The following is an 18,624-nucleotide window of genomic DNA, read 5'->3' as shown; positions in this document are numbered from 1 at the left end:
CAGGGGGCGGGCACTGACGGGGGGCAGGAGCCGTGGGGGGGCACTGCCAGCCGGGGGGGGGCATGGGCCCTCTGTCCCTCACATCACCCCATTGCACGGCCCCCAGCCTGGCGCCCAGGAGAACCTAACAGCCCCCCCTGGCCCAGCCCACCCTGGCACATGCCCCCCGGCTTGCCCAGCCCACCCCTGGCACGTGCCCCCCCATCCTGCCCAACCCACCCCTGCCATGTGCCCCCTGGCTCGCCCAGCCCACCCCTGCCACGTGTCCCCTGGCTCGCCCACCGCACCCCTGGCGTATGCCCCCCCCGTCCTGCCCAGCCCACCCCTGGCGTGTGCCCCCCCATCCTGCCCAGCCCACCCCGGCATGTGCCCCCCGGCTCGCCCACCCCTCCCCTGGCGTGTGTCCCCCCATCCTGCCCAGCCCACTCCGGCACGTGCCCCCCCAGCTCGCCCACCCCACCCCTGGCGTGTGTCCCCCCATCCTGCCCAGCCCACCCCGGCATGTGCCCCCCGGCTCGCCCACCCCACCCCTGGTGTGTGCCCCCCCATCCTGCTCAGCCGACCCCTGGCACGTGCCCCCAGCTCGCCCAGCCTAACCCGGCGTGTGCCCCGCAGCCCATGCCCCTGGGAGACCCGCACTGACCCTGCCGTGCCGCCCCTAGGGAAGAACGACATCTTTGGGGAGCCACTGAACCTGTACGCGCGGCCGGGCAAGTCCAACGCGGATGTGCGGGCTCTGACCTACTGTGACCTGCACAAGATCCAGCGGGAGGAGCTGCTGGAGGTGCTGGACATGTACCCCGAGTTCTCGGACCGCTTTTGGGCCAGCCTGGAGATCACCTTCAACCTGCGCGACGTGAGAGCCGGGGGGCTCCAGGGGTGCTCAGCGGGGCCGGGGGAGGCAGGGGGGTGCCAGGCCAGGGAGGAGAGCTTCGGGGGTGCTCAGCCAGGCTGGGGGGAGCTCTGGGGTCACTCAGACAGGCTGTGGGGGGAGAGAGCTTTGGGGGCGCTCAGACAGGCTGGGGGGGCTCTGTGGGCTCTCAGCCAGGCTGAGGGGGAGAACCCCGCCTGCTCCTGACCCCACTCCACCCCCACCAAGCCATCCACCCTGCTTCCAACTAACCACCAGTGTATTCACCCACCCACCCACTGTGCCATCCACCAACCTGTCCCCCACCTACCAGCACCCCCACCCACCTAACCACCAGTGTATCCATTTCCCCCTCTCCCCCCGCCTACCCCCTCCCCAGTTTCCAGCCCGGCTCACGGCTCTCCCTCCTTGCAGACCAACATGATCCCCGGCTCCCCCGGAAGCACCGAGCTGGACGGTGGCTTCAACCGGCTGCGGCACCGCAAACTGTCCTTCCGCCGGCGCACGGATAAGGGTGAGTGGGGGCGGGAGAGCAAGCACGAGGAGCCTAGGGCCTCCCGCAGCGTAGGCTCTGTGCCCTGCCCAGGGCACCAGCCCCTCTCCCAGCGCAGGGCCGGTGTCTCTGCCCAGAGCGCCAACCCCTACTCCTGGGGGAATTCTGTGCCAAAAAATTAAAAATTCTGCAACAGAAAATTAAAAATTCTGTGCGCAATATTTTAAAGTTCTGCAAAATTCTGCATATTTTATTTGTGAAAATAACACACTGTAATCACACCAGTTTCAATTATTTTTGGTCATTTATTTCAAAACACCCACCAGCAAGTGTGTCTGTAACAATACAGACAACAAAAAAGATTCAGGAAATATTTTTTGACAAACAAATTATTAGGCATATTAATATAGAACTCTGAATAAAAATTCATTTAAACTACAATACAGAACCGTATTTCCTGCACCCCCCAGAAGCAGTGCAAAGGCTGGCGGGAGTCAGGGGTAATGGAGGAGCTGAGGGAGAGGGAAGTAAATTGCTGGGAAGGAGTCTGGGTGTGAACTTGGAGGGTTGTTGGGTGTGGGTGAGAAAAGTATGGAACAGGTTTTGGAGGGCGGGGAGGGATCGTTGGGGAGCTTCCCCCATGCAGATCCTGGCTGACCCCTAGCTTCTCCCATTCAGTCAGGCACATCTGCCCCTGTTTCCATGTGTTGCTGTACCCCCATATGTCCTTGCACCCCCATTCGGACACCCACTCCCCCCATCCCCATGTGCCCCTGTACCCCCTCCCCAATCCAATGTGTCTCTGTGACCCCACTCAGCCACTCCCTGTCCCTATATACCTCTGCACCCCCTCCCCCATCACCGTGTGGCCCTGCACCTCCTTCCCCTCTGTGGCCCTGCACCTCCACTCCCATTCAACCCCCGTCCCAGGCTGTCCTCCCTCACTAGCCCTTATGAGTCCCTGTCTAACCGCCCCCCCGCAGCACCGCACACTGTCTGTCTCACCATAGCCCCTGTCTCCTGACCTGGCCTGACAGGCGCAGCGAAGAAGGCAGGCTCTTTCTCTTCCCTAGCTGGCCAGGAGCTGCTGCTCTGTTCTATTGTCACAGTGCCCTCTGGTGGGCAAAAGGCAGAACTGCGGCAACATTTCAGCAGAAGCTTTTTTCTGTGCAAAAAATTAAAACTATGCACAGCTAATTAATTAGGCACGTGCGCAGTGGCGCAGAATTCCCCAGGAGTAAACCCACCTCCCAGCGCAGGCTCCGTGCCCCGCCCAGGGCTCCGCCCTGACACCGGACCCCCAGCTGGCACCTCCCGGCCAGCATCCAGGGCCCTGCCCAGCCTGGCTCTGCAGAACATTCACTCCCCCCCCCCTCCGCAGACCCGGAGAACGCCGGGGAGCTGAGGAGCAGCCAGAAGCCGCTGCGGACGGGTCGGAACCACCAGGCACCGGGGGTCCCGGGGGATCAGCCTGAGTGGGAACCCTCCAGCGACGAGGGCGAGCGCCCCACGCCCATCGCCAGTGTCGGCCAGCTGTCACCCCTCCGCGCCAACGGGGAGCTGCTGATCCAGGGTGACGGGCAGTCCAGGGGCAGCGAGACGTGCAGCCCCCTCTCAGGTGGGACAGAGCACGGCACGAGGACAGGTGCTGTGTGGGGAGGGCCCTGGGGCTAGGCGCCTGGGGGGACACCAAGAGGAACATGAGGGACAGCATGGGGGGAGGGGAGGGGCTCCAGGGAACTGGTGCCAGGGGGCGCAGGCTCATCACAGGCCTGATGGCTGCCTGGGGCGGCTCAGGCCCGCAGGCGCCCCCCTCGACCAGTGCCAGGCCGTGGCCATGCTGAGCACGGCCGAGCGATGCTGCCATGTGTCTAACCGGCCTGGCCCACGGGCAGCCGGCCGCACCCAGCCGTGTCTGCGGCAGGGACAGCGAGGCCAGGCCTGGCACGACCTAGCACCTATCTGCCAGCGTCTTGGGGCCAGCAGGCTGCAGCGCCAGGCCCCCCTTGGCCTCTCAGGTACATTTCTGGGCATCAACACTCACGCTGCCTTCCTGCTCTGGGCACCCCCCCATCTCCTGCCCAAAGGGCACCGGCTAACGCTGGGCAAGCAGCCCTCGCACTTCCCCCCAACCCCCGTGAGGTGCTGCCCGTGGGAACCAGCTGAGGTCACTCAATCAGGGTGAACTGCAAACAGAACGGGGCAGACGAACCCCAAACGCTGGTGGTTATTCCAATACTTAGGCTACGTCTTCACTAAGGGGGGGGGGGGGTCGATTTAAGATACGCAAATTCAGCTACGCGAATAGCGTAGCTGAATTCGACGTATCGGAGCCGACTTACCCCGCTGTGAGGACGGTGGCAAATTGACCGCCACGGCTCCCCCGTTGACGGCGCTTACTCCTACCTGGGCTGGTGGAGTACGCGCGTCGATTCGGGGATCGATTGTTGCGTCCCGACGAGACGTGATAATTCGATCCCCGAGAGATCGATTTCTACCTGGCAATTCAGGCAGGTAGTGAAGACGTAGCCTTAGATTTACCAAACAGCCCAAAACAGCTTCTGTATTACCTCACTGGTTACTCAGAAGTCCAAACAACGCAGTTCCCTTAAAGTGCCCAGCCTCAGGCCTCCGTCCAGACACACCTGTCAGATATGATGATGATTATTGAAAATCTTATCTCATCATATAAAAGAAAAGGTTCTTCCAATCCCAAAGGATCAGCCACATACCCAGGTCCAATTATAACTTAGATCTTACCCAGAATACACACTATAGCCAATTCGTATTAACTAAGCTAAAATTTATTAAAAAAGAAGAGAGAGAAAGTTGGTTAAAAGATCAATATACAGACAGACTTGAATTCAATTCTTGAGGTTCAGATGCATAGCAGAGGTGAGCTTGTAGTTGCCAAAAGTCCTTTTAGAAATAGTCCATAGGGTATAGTCCAATGTCCATATTCAGGGTGCCTCCAGTCAGTGACTGGGGATCTCAATCCTTGTGGCTTAAGGTTCCCCCTCTTGAAACCCAAAGCAGATCTGAGATGCAGAAGGATCATGTCCCAGGGTTCTTATACATTTCCAGCAGCCTTTCGGCCTGAGAAAACAATAGGCTCAACTCTCCTTCTCCCAAACATCCTGGCAATTAGCACAGGGTAATTTATCCATTAAACAGTTCCGATACAGGTTACCACAGGGACAGCGGGGGAAGGGTGTGGGCCCCACAGGGACAGCGGGGGAGGGGTGCGGGCCCCACAGGGACAGTGAGGGGGTTCGGGCCCACAGGGGAGGGGTGCGGGCCCCACAGGTTGGGGTGTGGGTCCCTTGGGCCCGGTGCCAGGCGTCGGTGGAGCCCCACCTGAGGTCTCTGTCTCGGAGCTCAGCAGCCCCCGAGCGCGGCCCTGACCCGTCTCTCTCCTCCCCTCAGGGGCCTTCTCGGGGGTGTCCAACATCTTCAGCTTCTGGGGCGAGAGCCAGGGGCGGCAGTACCAGGAGCTGCCCCGCTGCACCGTCCCGGCCCACGCCAGCCTCAGCATGGCCCTGCCCCCCCGGGGCCGCTGGCCCCACACCGAGGTGGAGAGCCGGCTGGACCAGCTGCAGCAGCAGCTCAACAGGTAGCGGGGGGTGGGGGGGGCGGCTCTGACACCGGGCGGCTGCCCCATCGGGGAGTGCGGGGGGGGGCATGGCAGGGAAAGGCCCTGGGGGGCAGGTGGGGGGGGGTTGGGAACATGAGAGGGAAAGGCCCCGGTGGGGGTCTGCCCAGAGGCCACCCAGTTCCAGCCCCTCAGGCCTGGCCAGGTGCCTGTGGGGTCTGGTGGCTCCTGCCGGCTGAGGCGTTGCCCAGCAGGGGGGCAGGGTCGTGCCCGGGGGCGTCTCTGCTCTGTGCCAGGGCCCCTGGGCTGGCTGGGAGGCGCGCCCCAGCCCCCGCCCTCCGGCTCAGCCCCTCCTCTCCCGGCAGGCTGGAGACCCGCATGGCCGCGGACGTGGGCGCCATCATGCATCTGCTGCAGCGGCAGGTTGGGCTGGTGCCGCCAGCCTATAGCACCGTGTCGTCGCCGCTCCCCGGCCTGGAGCGCCCCCCGCCGCCCGTCCTGCCCATCACCCCTGTCCAGCCCTGCCCCCAGGTGAGACCCCACCATGCGGCGTCAGCCCGGCACACCCCCTGCGGCCAACAGACACCGGCCGGGGCTCTGCCCCCTGGGGACGCGGGGCGGGTCGCCCAACCGCCGGGTCGGGAATCGAACCGAGATCCCCAGGAGCACCGGGCCCTCCTTCGCCGGCGCTCCTCACTCCCGACCTGCAGCCCCCTGCTGGCCCAGCCCAGAGCTCCCCTCCCCCGAGCGCTGCCGGTGCCCCTCACTCCCGACCCGCAGCCCCCTGCCGGCCCAGCCCTGCCCCTCTATGGTGCCCCGTGGCGGTGAACAGCGCCGCGGCCCAGTGAGTTCTGGGCTGCGGTCAGTCGTGGTGTTTTCTGCCCGGTTCCCTGGCTGACAGCATCTCACCCCCGGCAGGTTCCTAGTTACCCGGCGCCGTTCCAGTTCCCGCCGCCACCCAGCCCAGTGCCGCCCCGCGAGCCGCCCCCCCCCTCGGAGGTGGTGCTGCTGGTGGAGCCGTCGCCCACGCCCCCCCGGCGCCGCTCCCTCCCCGGACAGCTGGCCCAGACGCCGGACTCACAGACCCTACAGAGACACTGCTCCGACCCGGGCAGTTAATCAGCAGGACGGGGACGGGGCACGGAGCCCTGTGCAGGTGGCCAGGGCCTCAGGGCTGCCGCCCCCTCCCCGCCCCCAAGGACAACAGTGCCGCCCGGCTGAGAGGGCCTGGCCGCACGCTAGCCCAGCAGGAGCCACGGGCCGAGCCCACGCTGCCAGGACGTTAGCCGGCCTAACGGACCCGGGACGGGACCCGCGCGCCCGGCGGTGCCCAGAGACTGGTACGAAGAAACAGAGACTAGCCATGAAGGACCCACAGCCCGGGACTCTGGAACATATCACGGGGCCCGGCCGACACAGCGCGGCCCCCGCAGCCAGGGCTGGCCCCCATGGGTGCCGGGCGGGCAGGCGAAAGGGGCTGAGCATGCTGGGTGCCCGGGTCTTATCTGCCTGGCTGCCCCGTGTGTGCCCTGATATGAGCACGTGTGTGCGCCGCTGGCGGGGGTGTGTGTGTGTGTGTGCGCGCGGCTGTGTTCTGTGTGTGTCTGTGTGTGTGTCTGTGTGTGTGCGGCCCTGTTCCCTGGGGGGGGGGAGCCCTGTTCCGTGTGTGTACACACGGCTCTGTTCCGTGTGTGTGTGTGTGTGTGTGTGTGTGTCCCTGTTCCCTGGGGGGAGGGGGCTGTTCCCTGTGTGTGTGTGTCTATAGACAGATGTCCCTCTGCTGTTTGGGGGGGCGGAGCTGGGTCCCTGTGTGTGTGGCTGGGCCCTGCTCACTGTATGTGTGTGTGTGGGGGGGGCTGTTCCCTGGATGTGTGTGTCTGGAGGAGATTGTTCCCTCTGTGTGTGTGTGTGTGTCTTGGGGGGGGGGTGTTCCCTGTGTGTGTGTGTGTCGGGGGGGGGCCTGTTCCCTGTGGGGGGTGCAGCACACACGGCTGGCCCTGCTGTGGGTCAGGGGAGGGGACTGGCAGGGCCGTGGGCTGCTCCCCGGCCCTGTTGGCAAGGTGGCCCCTGCCCACATACCCGTCTCCTGCCAGTGCCACCCCCCCGCGCCCCTCTGGGCTGCTGCTCCCCAGCCCCCACCCCCCCCGGAGCCCTGAGCTGCCTGGCAGGTACTGCCCCTCCCCCAGCCTGCCCCGAACCCGCCGGGGGGCCAGCTGGGCATCTGCTCTGTCCCGGGGGGGGGGGGGGGGGGGCTCCCCATGCTGTGCAGAGGGTGAGGAGCCCCCCCCCAAGCCCCTTGCTCCCCTCCGTGCCGTGGGGGCGGGCGAAGCAGCCCAGCCCGGGTCCGGGGGTTCTCGTCAGCAACCCGCCGGCAGCTCCATGTGGCGTGTGCATCCTCCTGCCGTGTCCTGTAGCGGGTGCTGCCCGGTCTGTGCCCCCCCCACACGGCCCCGCATGGCGCCTTCACGCGACCCCCCAGCGCTCCAATAAACCAGCCAATGACGCCGCCCTCTGCATCTGCCTGGGGGGCACCATGGACACGCGCCGGCCTGGGTCTGCGGGGGCAGCCCTGGGACGCGGCTCTGCGGGGCGGGGTGGGGGAGTCTGTCTGCACCTGCTGCCCCCCCATTGAGTCCTGCTCCTGGCAGCACGGTGCCCCTCGGTGTTGGGGGCCCCGGCACAGCCCCTGCCTGCTCCGTGTGGGCGCGGGGCCTGGGGGAGGGGAACACAGCTCTGCAGTGGCTGGTTGTGCCGGGGGTGCCCAGCGGGGCAGGCTGCGGGATCGTAGCCCCCACACCGGCCCGAGAGCCCCCCTCCGCCCCCCAATGCCTGCAGACACGGCGCTCCCCAGCTCCCCATACGGACACACCCAGCGCCCGGCTCACACACACCCCCTCCGCCCCCCAATGCCTGCAGACACGGCGCCCCCCAGCTCCCCATACGGACACACACAGCCCCCCCACCGCCCCCCAATGCCTGCAGACACGGCGCCCCCCAGCTCCCCATACGGACACACCCAGCGCCCGGCTCACACAGACCCCCCTCCGCCCCCCAATGCCTGCAGACACGGCGCCCCCCAGCTCCCCATACGGACACACCCAGCGCCCGGCTCACACAGCCCCCCCACCGCCCTCCAATGCCTGCAGACACGGCGCCCCCCAGCTCCCCATACGGACACACCCAGCGCCCGGCTCACAGACACACCACTCACTGACACCCCCCCATGCCTGCAGACACAGCCCCCCAGAACTCCCCACACGCCGCACGGGGGCCTGCAGCCCTGACAGCCCCACGGACACCGCTGGCTGGGCAAAGACACGTGTATTTACTGACTACAGTCCCCTTGGCAAGGGGCCAAGCCCTTCAGTCTGCGCCCCCTTCCCCCCTCTGTGCCCCCCCCCAGGCCCAGCTGTCTGGGGGCGACTCCTGGGGGCTATGGGCTCCCCCCCCCCGGTCTCCACAGCCACGGCCCCAGCCAGCCGGAGCAGAGCCCGGGGCCCCGGTGCCGCGGCAGGGCCGGGCTCACTCCTGCCTGTAGGTGCCGTTGTAGCCGAAGGGCTCGGCGGAGACGCAGGGCCCCGGGCTGGCGGGCGTCCAGCGCTGGACGTCCACATGGGCGAAGGCTGGGTCCCGGGGCCGCACGATGACAGGGCTGCGCGACGCCACCGACGGGTCCTCGTCGAAGAAGTTGAAGGGGCGCAGGAAGAAGCCGACGGCGTTGCCGGGCGTGGCCGTGTTGGGCACGTCCTCGGCGTGCGGGATGTGCAGGAAACCCACCGTCACCCAGGCCACCAGGTCCTGCCACGGACGAGAGTCGCGGTCACCAGGGCCCCGGCGCTGCCCCCCATGGCCTGGGGCCCCCCACAGCCTGCAGCCCCCTGCACCCTCAGGGCCCCAACCCCACCCCACACAGTCACCGGGGCCCTGGCACCACCACTCCCTCAGGCCCCCCTGCACCCTCAGGGCCCCAACCCCACCCCACACAGTCACTGGGCCCCCAGGGCCCCAGCACTGTCCCCCACAGCCCGGGGCCCCCCTGCGCCCCCAGGGCCCCAACCCCACCCCACACAGTCCCTGTGCCCCCAGGACCCCAGCACTGTCCTCCCACACCCATCACCCCCGCACACACTGGGGGCCCGGCACTGCCTCCCCCCGCCCCCAGCAGGGAGCCCCCCCCATCCCCTCCTTTCCACAGAGAGCAGAGCCTCAGGGGCCCACCCCACAGCTCAACTCTGGCCCAGGCCCCACACCAGCCCCGGCCCAGGCCCCGCCCCACACCTGGTTCTCGATGGTCTCGTCGTTTCGGATGAAGCTCTCGAAGTCGACGGCCGGCTGCCAGGGGTCATGCTGGGCGTAGGGGCTGCTGCTGGTCGCCTCCTTCTCGTGGTGCCGCGTCACCGCCAGGTGGTACCTGCCAGGGGGGGATTCCCCAGCTGAGCCCCGGTCCCCCTGTGGGGCGCGGCCTAGCAGGCTCGAGGGAGAAACCACCGCTGGGCAGGCCCCCCCCGGGAATCCCGCCCCCCCAGCTCCGTTAATGGGCAGCGGCCCTGAGACCGCCCCGGCCAGCGCAAGGTCCCACCGGCTGCAGGTCAGCGCCAGCCCCAGAGACCCCAGGACGCCCCCTGCCGGGCCCGGCTGCCCCAGCCCCGGGTACCGCTCGGCCCAGGGCACTGGCTTCTCCCGCGCGTGGAGTGGGGCCCCCGCTGGCTGCTGGGTCCCGGCCTTACCTAGGGCGACCAGGCAGCAAGTGTGAAAAAGCGGGATGGGGTGGGGGGGTAATAAGAGCCTATACCAGAAAAAGACCCACAAATTGGGCCTGTCCCTATAAAACTGGGACATCGGGTCACCCTGGCCTTACCGTCCCCAGGCGACGCCCCGCTCCTCCCTCCAGCCGCGGGGCAGGACGCGGCCGGCCTGCGAGCTGTACTGGATGCGGTAGCTGCGCGGGTGCCCCCAGCGGTTGCGCTGGGTCGGGCTGGAGAACAGCAGGTACCGGGGCAGGGCCGTGCCGAAGGGGAAGGCGGCCTGGCGCTCGCTCCGGCACCGCCGCCGGTGCAGACGGGGCTGCACGACCCGCTCGCCCGCGCTCCAGGGGTTGGAGATGTTCTCGAAGCGCACGTCCAGCGTCTCGAAGCTGTTCCGGGTGCCTGCGAGGGGGACAGGCCATGAGGGGAGGCCCCAGCCCTGCCCCCCGGGGACGGACGCTCTGAAGGGCCAGGATAGGGGGCTGGGGCTGACGCTCCCCTGGGCCCAATCAGTGTCATGGGAACAGGACTCCTGGGTCTCTCCAACCTCAGCTTGGGGGGGGCCCATCTAGGAGCAGCCCCTGGCCTGGGCACTGGCGGGGGGGTGGGAGGCCAGTAGCCACCAGGGAGCAGGGCAAGAGCGGGGCTGCCCTGGGGAAGGGCCAGCCGGTGGCGGGGGGAGGTTGCCCTGGGGAAGGACCGGCCGGCTGGCGGGGGGCGGGGGGGGGCTGCTCTGGGGAAGGACTAGCCGGCTGGTGGGGGCGGGGGCTGCTCTGGGGAAGGACTGGCTGGCTGGTGGGGGCGGGGGCTGCTCTGGGGAAGGATGCGGTGGGGGGGCTGCCCTGGGGAAGGACCGGCCGGCTGGTGGGGGGGGGGGCTGCTCTGGGGAAGGACACGGGGGGGGCTGCCCCGGGGAAGGACCCAGCTGGCGCGGGGGGGGAGGGGGGGGGGACACGCACCGGCGATGTCCAGGTCCACCTTGTAGTGCAGCAGGTGGGTGTGCAGGTTGCCCAGCACGTCGCGGTGCACGCGGGAGCCGTAGCGCAGGCCCTGCGGCGTGTAGAAGGTGGCGTGGATGTAGCCGGTGGCGTGCACCTTGGCCTCCAGCACGCCGTTGGGGTAGAGCAGCACGTCCCAGATGTAGTCGTAGTTGTAGACGGTGGCCGTGGTGCGCAGCACCAGCGCCTGCCCCTCCAGCCCCCCGTAGAAGCGGTAGCCGCCCCGGAAGTCGCTGTCGAAGTGGCGCCGCAGGGGCACGCCCGTGGGCAGCTCGAAGAGGCAGAGGGCGCGGCGGTAGCGCACCGGCCCCGCCGCGTCGTACAGGTGATGCGCGTCCAGGTAGGTGGCCACCTCGGGGCAGTCGATGCCGGGCGCCAGCTCGTAGGCCAGGGTGCCCATGCCCCAGGCGGTGTCGATGTACTTGGTCTGCATGGCGGCCGGCGTGCTGCCCCCGTAGAAGGCCACAGCCTCCTGCACGCTCAGCTCGTGGGCCAGCCGCTCGCCGTTGAAGCGCAGGTCGAAGAGCTGCAGGCCGGCGGAGGAGCGCAGCCGCAGGGCAAGGCGCCAGCCCCCATACTCCACCAGGTTGCCCTGCAGCCGGTAGCGCTTGCCCTGCGGCTCGCACACCTTGGCCCCGTGCATGTCCGTGGGGGTGCCGGTGCCGAAGTGGCCGCGGGGCACGTAGGTGGAGAAGAGCAGCTCGGGCGTGGGCGGACGGGCCAGGGACAGCTCCCCACGCTCGTAGCGCCAGGCCAGCTCCTGGGCGCTGGCAAAGTACTGCCCGTTGTACCAGAGCTGCTGCAGGGCCCAGCGCCGGGGGTCGCGGGAGCGGTGGTCCAGCAGCAGCTCCAGCCCCACGGGGTGCAGGAAGTGCCCCTCCACCAAGCGCTGGAGGATGAGCCAGGAGCGGCGCTCGCCGGGGCCCAGCCCGCGCGGCGCCACGTCCGAGAAGGTCAGGCAGCGCCGGCTGCAGTTGTGGTACCAGAAGCCAGCGGTGTCACGCAGCAGCCGGTATAGCGGCTCCGTCAGCTCCACCAGCCTGCGGTGCATCAGCTCGTATTCCAGCAGCGTGACGGGCCGCGCGGCGAAGGGGATGGGCCGCCCACCCTTGTAGCTCACGGCCCGGTAGTAGCTGGGCCGGGGCAGGGGCCCCACCACGAACTCGGTGACGTTGGGCTGGGCCTGCTCCCCGAAGAAGACGATGGCGCGGGCCAGGCGTGGTGGGCGGGGGCTGCCCCCGTCCAGGAACTGCAGGGCCTGGCTCTTCCGGGGCACCTGCAGCTCCACCAGGAAGAGGCTGTTGCTGGCCAGCGAGTCCCCGCAGTCGGCCACCAGCCTCAGCTCCGGCCGGCTCAGCAGGAATCTCTGCACCGCCCGCAGCTCCGCCGGGCTCAGGTCGGCAAAGATCGACGCCCCCAGCTGGGGCGCGGGGCTGGCGCTGGCCAGGACGCCGAGCGCCGCCACCACCCACGCGAGGGTCTCTAGCCACATCCTTCCGCTGGGAACCTGGGCACCAGGAGGGGCTGGTCAGAGCAGGGCAGGAGCCGGGCCCAGTCTGGTCCCACCGCCCCTGCCCAGCCCAAGCTGCAGCACCCCACACGGGTCGCACTGGGCTTGGCACACCCAGCTGGGGGCTCCGTGCCCGCCTCAGCAATCCTGGGCTCAGCCCCCGCAAGGGGCCGGGCCATTGGCTCGGCAGGGGGAACTGCTGGGGGCAGCTTCCATGGGCAGGCAGCACCACAGGGCCAGCCACGGGGCAGACAGCCCGGGCGACCCGCACTGCATCCCATGCCAGGAGCTGGGGAAGACAGTGTGGGCCCTGCCCTACCCCTCAGGGCCCCGGGCAGGCCCAGCTCCTCAGCTGGTCACCCTCCCGGGCATGTGCCAGGGCACCTTCCCCCGCTCCCTCCAGCCCTGTCTGCTCTGCCGGTCCCTGCTCACGCTGCACCGTCTGCGGGGGACACGGGGAAGACGGGCTTTGGCTGCAAGCCCGGGAACGCTGCGGTTCCTGGGGGGGCAGAAAGGGGGGGGGGAGCTGTACGGTGACCGAAGGGGCAGGATGGTGTAGTTATTATGTAGAATCACAGAGTCGTAGGATTGGAATGGACATCGACAGGTCCCTGGTCCGGCCTCCTGCACTCACGCCAGGGCTAAATATTATCCAGACCATCCCTGACAGGGATTTGTCCAACCTGCTCTTAAACATCCCCCGTGACGGAGATTCCACAGCCTCCCCCAGCAATTTATTCCAGTGCCTAACCACCCTGACAGGTAGGAAGTTTTTCCTGATGTCCAAACTAAACCTCCCTTGCTGCAATTTAAGCCCATTGCTTCTTGTCCTGTCCTCAGGGGTTAAGAAGAACAATTCTTCTCCCTCCTCCTTGTAACAACCTTTTATGTGCTTGAAAACTGTTCTCATGTCCCCTCTCAGTCTTCTCTGCTCCAGACCAAACAGGCTCAGTTTTTTCAGTCTTCCCTCGTAGCTCATGTTTTCTAGACCTTTCATCAGTTCTGTTGCCCTTCTCTGGACTTTCTCCAATTTCCTGAAATGTGGCGCCCAGAACTGGACACGATACTCCAGCTGAGGCCTAACCAGCGCGGAGCAGAGCGGAAGAATCACTTCTCGTGTCTTGCTTACAACACTCCTGCGAATACAGCCCAGAATGATGGTTGCTTTTTTTGCAACAGCATCACACTGTTGACTCATATTTAGCTTGTGAGCCACTATGACCCCCAGATCCCTTTCCGCAGGACGTCTTCCTAGGCCGTCATTTCCCATTTTGTATGTGTGCAACTGATGGTTCCTTCCTAAGTGGAGCACTTTGCATTTGTCCTTATTGAATTTCATCCTATTTACTTCAGACCATTTCTCCAGTTTGTCCAGATCATTTTGAATTTTAAGCCTGTCCTGCAAAACACTGGCATGTCCCCGTGTCTGAGTGCCGGGCACGGGACTGGTTGACCTACGGAGGGTCCCTTTCAGTGCCACACGTCTGCAATTCTGTGCACCCTGCCAGGCCCTGCCCAGATACTTGCTGTCAGGATTATCCACATAGTGCGTCCCAGGTTCGCTGGCAGTACAGCAGGCAACCCAGAGGAGCCCAGGGCTGGGCTAGCAGGGGCTACGGGTCGGGAGTGAGGGGCACCAGCAGAGCGGGGGGGTGGGGGGGCGGCACAGAGCTGGGCTAGCAGGGGCTGCAGGTCGGGAGTGAGGGGCACCGGCAGAGCTTGGGGCTGCATGGGGCAGTTGTGCCCAGAACCCTGCAGGGGGCTGGGCAGCAGGGCTCCCGTGCCCCGCAGCTGGCTCCCCACAGCCTCCAGACTGGCCTCTCTGGGGCTGCTGGCAGCACTAGCCAGCCCCTGCCCCTGCCCCGACTCAGCCCTGAGACTCCCCATGTGGCCAGTGCCAGGGGCACTGGCAGGTAAATGCCCGGAGCTGCCTGGCCTGGGGGCACCTGCTGGGGGACCCTCTGCCTGCCCCTTCTGGGCTCCAGCCCCCCAGCCAGTGCAGCTCCCCCCATGTCCCTCCCATCAACCTCGATGCATCCCCAGCCCGTGGGCATCTTGTACCCTGTGCACCTCCAATCTCCCCCCATGCACCCCCCATCTCACCCCCCGTGCACCCCATCTCACCCCCCTGTGCACCCCTCATTTCCCCCATGCACCCCATCTCCCCCCGTGCACTCCCCATATCACCCCCCCATGTACCCTCCCATATCACCCCCCAGCCCAGCCGGTGTCGCTCACCTGCAGCCCCTGCTCCGCTCTGGCTCTGTGGCTGCAGCACCGGCTCTGCCCCATGCCCCGCTCCGCCCCCCGCCCCCCCTAAGCGGGGCCGAGGGATGCCATTGGCTGGCTTGAGGGGGGGGGGTGCGGCAGCTCCTGGCCCAGGGCCTAAGCTGGGCGGGGGGTCCAGGCCCCCCCAAGGGGAGAGGAGATGACGATGGTCTCAGAGACAGAGGATGTGGAGGGGAGGGAAATACCCACCCAGGGCTTCTGAGAGCCCCCTGGCCCCCAAACCCCACGCCTCTGCCATGGCCTGGCACGCTGCGCCCTGCCACGGCCTCTCACACCCTGCCCCGGCCTGGCACGCTGCACCCCGCCACGCCCTCTCGCGCCCTGCCCCGGCCTGGCACGCTGCGCCCTGCCCCGGCCCGGCACGCTGCGCCCCGCCACGCCCTCTCGCACCCTGCCCCGGCCTGGCACGCTGCACCCTGCCCCGGCCTGGCACGCTGCGCCCCGCCACGCCCTCTCGCACCCTGCCCGCGCTGCTCTTGGGGGTGGAGGGTCTCTGCTGGGCGTCCTGACCACCAGAGCCTGCGCCGGGGCTTCACTGAGGGCGAGATCGGCCCAGGTGCCGGCAAACACAGCAGAGCAAACAGCCCAGGGGCACCAGGGCTGCCCGGGGGAGGGGCTGGGCCGAGCGCACCAGCTCTGTGTGTCAGAGCCACCCTGCCCCCCGGCTCCGAGGGGTCTATGCTGGCGAGTTCATGGGGGCTCCGTCACTCAGCCCCGGCGCCAGCCCTGCCCCCAGCCGCGGGCCCCCCGGACAAGAGCCGCTATCCCCGGGCTCCACAGCCAGCGCCCCCCAGGGTCTCCATTGCCCACTGTGCGGTGGGGGCTCCGGCGGAAGGGCACCGGCCCCTGCCAGGGAGGCCAGCAGGCACCACAGGCCCTGTCCAGCCCCCACGGCCAGGCCCCCTTCAGGCAGCGCCCCGGGCGATGGGCACCCGCAGGGGTCACTCCCCCTCCCCCGCCCGGGTTAATGGGTAACCCGCTGGAGCCAGGTGGTGACGCGGGCCCTGTGCTGGGATCGGCGAGTCCTGTCCCCCGGGAGCTCTGGCCCCATGGCCGTTGTCCTCACCCCATGGGGCCAGTGATAAGCTGGGCCCTGCCAGCAATCGGCTGCCCCAGCTGCTCTGACCCCGCGATCAAACTCCAGGGCCACCCAGTGCCGCTGGGAACAGGCCCAGAGCCACCAGGATGGCTGGCTAGAGGGGCCACTCCTGCCTGGGGCCTGGGCTCACGCCAGCCCCGGGCCCCCCTCCCCCAGGTGATACCAGCACGAAACGCCTTCCCCTGCTGTGACGTTATTGACATAAACTGGGACCATATAGATCATTGTTGCAACCAAGGTCCTGTAGTGGCACCAAATCTTGTATAAAGGGGGTCAAATGGGGTGTCTAAGACAAGGTTATGGTTTACTGGTTATGATTATGCTGTCTATATGGGTGTATCAGTTTTGTAGTTGAAGTTATGAATATTGGCTCTATCCTGTCTGTATTTCAAACTTATGCTATGCTGCTGGGTGACATCCCAGACAAACTGGTGTTAGCTCTGCCTAGCCTGCTTGATGGCCCATTAAGGACCATCAGCTACACAATGGACCCATTGAGAGAAGGCAGATACACCTTGTAACTCAGCAAAGTATGCAGGAACTGGCCCATGTGACTCCAGGCTCCATTTTGCTGTAATTTTCCACAGTAAGAACAAAGAGGTGTTCTTACACCTGGAAAAGACTATATAAGGCTGATGCCTCATCTCCATTTGGTCTTCAATCCTGCTTCATACCTCTGGAGGGACTTTGCTACAAACTGAAGCTTTGAACAAAGGACTGAGGACCCATCCCAGCGGGGGATGTTCCAGAGACTTGATTTGAACCTGCAGTTTATTCTATCACCGCTACAAGCCTGAACCAAGAACTTTGCCATTACTGTATGTAATTGATTCCATTTAACCAATTCTAACTCTCATCTCTATCTTCTTCCTTTTATGAATAAACCTTTAGATTTTAGGTTCTAAAGGATTGGCAACAGCGTGATTTGTGGGTAAGATCTGATTTGTATATTGACCTGGGTCTGGGGCTTGGTCCTTTGGGATCAGGAGAACCTTTTTCTTTTACTGGGGTCTTGGTTTTCATAACCATTTGTCCCCATAACGAGTGGCACTGGTGGTAATATTGGGAAACTGGAGTGTCTAAGGAGATTGCTTGTGAGACTTGCGGTTAGCCAGTGGGGTGAGACCGAAGTCCTCTTAGTCTGGCTGGTTTGGTTTGCCTTAGAGGTGGAAAAACCCCCAGCCTTGGGCTGTAACTGCCCTGTTTGAGCAATTTGTCCTGAGTTGGCACTCTCAGTTGGGTTCCGCCAGAACCGCATCGTCACAACGGCATCACTGGTTTTCAGCATCAGCTAGTGCTAAAAGGCACTAAAGCTCATTAAAAGGGTTGGACAAATATTTTCCATCAAAACTTTTTTTGGATCGAAACTAGGGGTTTTTAAAAAGCAGAAAAAAACACGGACAATGTCAGCTTTCCTTCAAAATTTGTTGTGGTTTTGTTAATTGAAAAGCTGAAATTAGTCTGCCAAAACCTGAATATGGTTTGGGGTTTCAGAAGTGTGTGGCCAGATATTTGCTGCTTGCTGGTTTGATTGTTTAAAGAAACAATAAAAAAATTCTGCTAAAAAAAAATCCAAAACTTTTGAACCACCTCAGCTTGTGACCAAACGCCTGAGCCCATCCAGTCAGAGATTTGTCCAGGTTTCTGACACTCTGCTGGCTTCCTTGACTCTCATCTGTCTCCATAACTTTGGGTTCATTTAGGTTAGAACATAAGAACGGCTGTACTGGGTCAGACCAATGGCCCATCCAGCCCAGTATCCTGTCTACCGACAATGGCCAATGCCAAGTGCTCCAGAGGGAGTGAACCTAACAGGCAATGATCAAGTGATCTCTCTCCTGCCATCCATCTCCACCCTCTGACAAACAGAGGCTAGGGACACCATTCTTACCCATCCTGGCTAATAGCCATTAATGGACTTAACCACCATGAATTTATCTGTTTCCTAGAGACTGGCTCCATGGGGTCCCTCACAAACTGGAGACGGTTACTGTGGGTTTGTCTTCAGAATAGACTATGAACATACTCCACAAACTGAGCATTTGAGCTTGTTCCAGAATCTGGGATGAGCCTATGTTGTGAAAACTGAAATGCTCAAAATTGCACATGCATGTGAATGGACACAGGGTGCTAAGATTAAATTAACCCAGGGGTCTCAAACTGGGGGTTGGGACCCCTCAGGGGGTCACGAGGTTATTACTGGGGGTCGTGAGCTGCCAGCCTCCACCTCAAACCCCACTTTGCCTCCAGCATTTATAATAGTGTTAAATATATAAAAAAGTGTTTTTAATTTATAAGGGGGGGGGTCACACTCAGAGGTTTGCTATGTGAAAGGGGTCACCAGTACAAAAGTTTGAGAAGCACTGAATTAACCCCTCTGGAGCCTCAGGGAATGCAGGGGAGGGGGGTGTCCCTTGGTAGGGTTGGGAAGGAGGTAGGGGGTGTAGGATATTGCTCTTCTCATGTGATCCCTCTACCAGTGGCTAATTTTAAATGAAGCTACTCTCCCCTGACATGAATCTCCCTCTGGCACTGAAATTAAATATAGACTATAATTTAGCATTTGAGAAGTGAAAGGGACGGCAGCCGTAACGGAAAAGCTAACAGCTTGGCTCTTCTGCAAGCCTCAAACTGCTGAATGAGCTTTAGGGTAGGGAAGGCTGTGCCTCCCAAACAGCCTGGCCCTGCCCCCTATCCGACCCCCACTCACTTCCTGCCCCCCGACTGCCCCCCCCTCAGAATCCCCGACCCATCCTGCTTCTTGTTCCCTCACTGTCCCACAGAGACTCCCCCAACCACCACCCCGGGATCCCACCCCTGCTCCCTGTCCCCTGACTGCCCCGACCCCTATCCACCCCCCCGCACCGAGTCCTGACAGACCCACAGAACGCCCACGATCCAACCCCCCCCGTTCCCTGTCCCCTGACCGCCCCCCCAACCTCTGCCCCCTCCCTGCCCCTTATCCAACCCCCCCAGCCCCTTACCCCCGGCTCCCCCCTCACCCGGAGCCTCAGCGCGCCGCATCCA

The 18,624-nt window shown here is 64.4% G+C and overlaps 2 protein-coding genes across 2 annotated transcripts in view; one reads left to right on the top strand and one right to left on the bottom strand.

Moving 5' to 3' along the window:
• Positions 1-6,075, top strand: part of KCNH2 (potassium voltage-gated channel subfamily H member 2) — a 107,648-nt gene extending 101,573 nt beyond the window's left edge. Inside the window, exons 10-15 of the mRNA XM_065400109.1 lie at positions 663-856; positions 1,286-1,385; positions 2,746-2,982; positions 4,791-4,977; positions 5,322-5,487; positions 5,875-6,075. Coding sequence (XP_065256181.1) covers positions 663-856; positions 1,286-1,385; positions 2,746-2,982; positions 4,791-4,977; positions 5,322-5,487; positions 5,875-6,075 — 1,085 coding nt within the window. The remainder of the gene's footprint in view (positions 1-662; positions 857-1,285; positions 1,386-2,745; positions 2,983-4,790; positions 4,978-5,321; positions 5,488-5,874) is intronic.
• Positions 6,076-8,478: 2,403 nt separating this feature from the next.
• Positions 8,479-14,549, bottom strand: AOC1 (amine oxidase copper containing 1). The gene is given in 5 exon segments (XM_065400110.1): positions 8,479-8,754; positions 9,235-9,367; positions 9,815-10,103; positions 10,661-12,206; positions 14,448-14,549. Coding segments are annotated over 5 exon segments (2,346 nt in total).
• Positions 14,550-18,624: the final 4,075 nt, after the last annotated feature.

The sequence above is a fragment of the Emys orbicularis genome, chromosome 2 (assembly GCF_028017835.1).
Source record: "Emys orbicularis isolate rEmyOrb1 chromosome 2, rEmyOrb1.hap1, whole genome shotgun sequence".
NCBI classification, from domain to species: domain Eukaryota; kingdom Metazoa; phylum Chordata; order Testudines; family Emydidae; genus Emys; species Emys orbicularis.
Note: the sequence above shows the minus strand (reverse complement) of the source record. Positions and strands in the feature narration are given on the sequence as shown.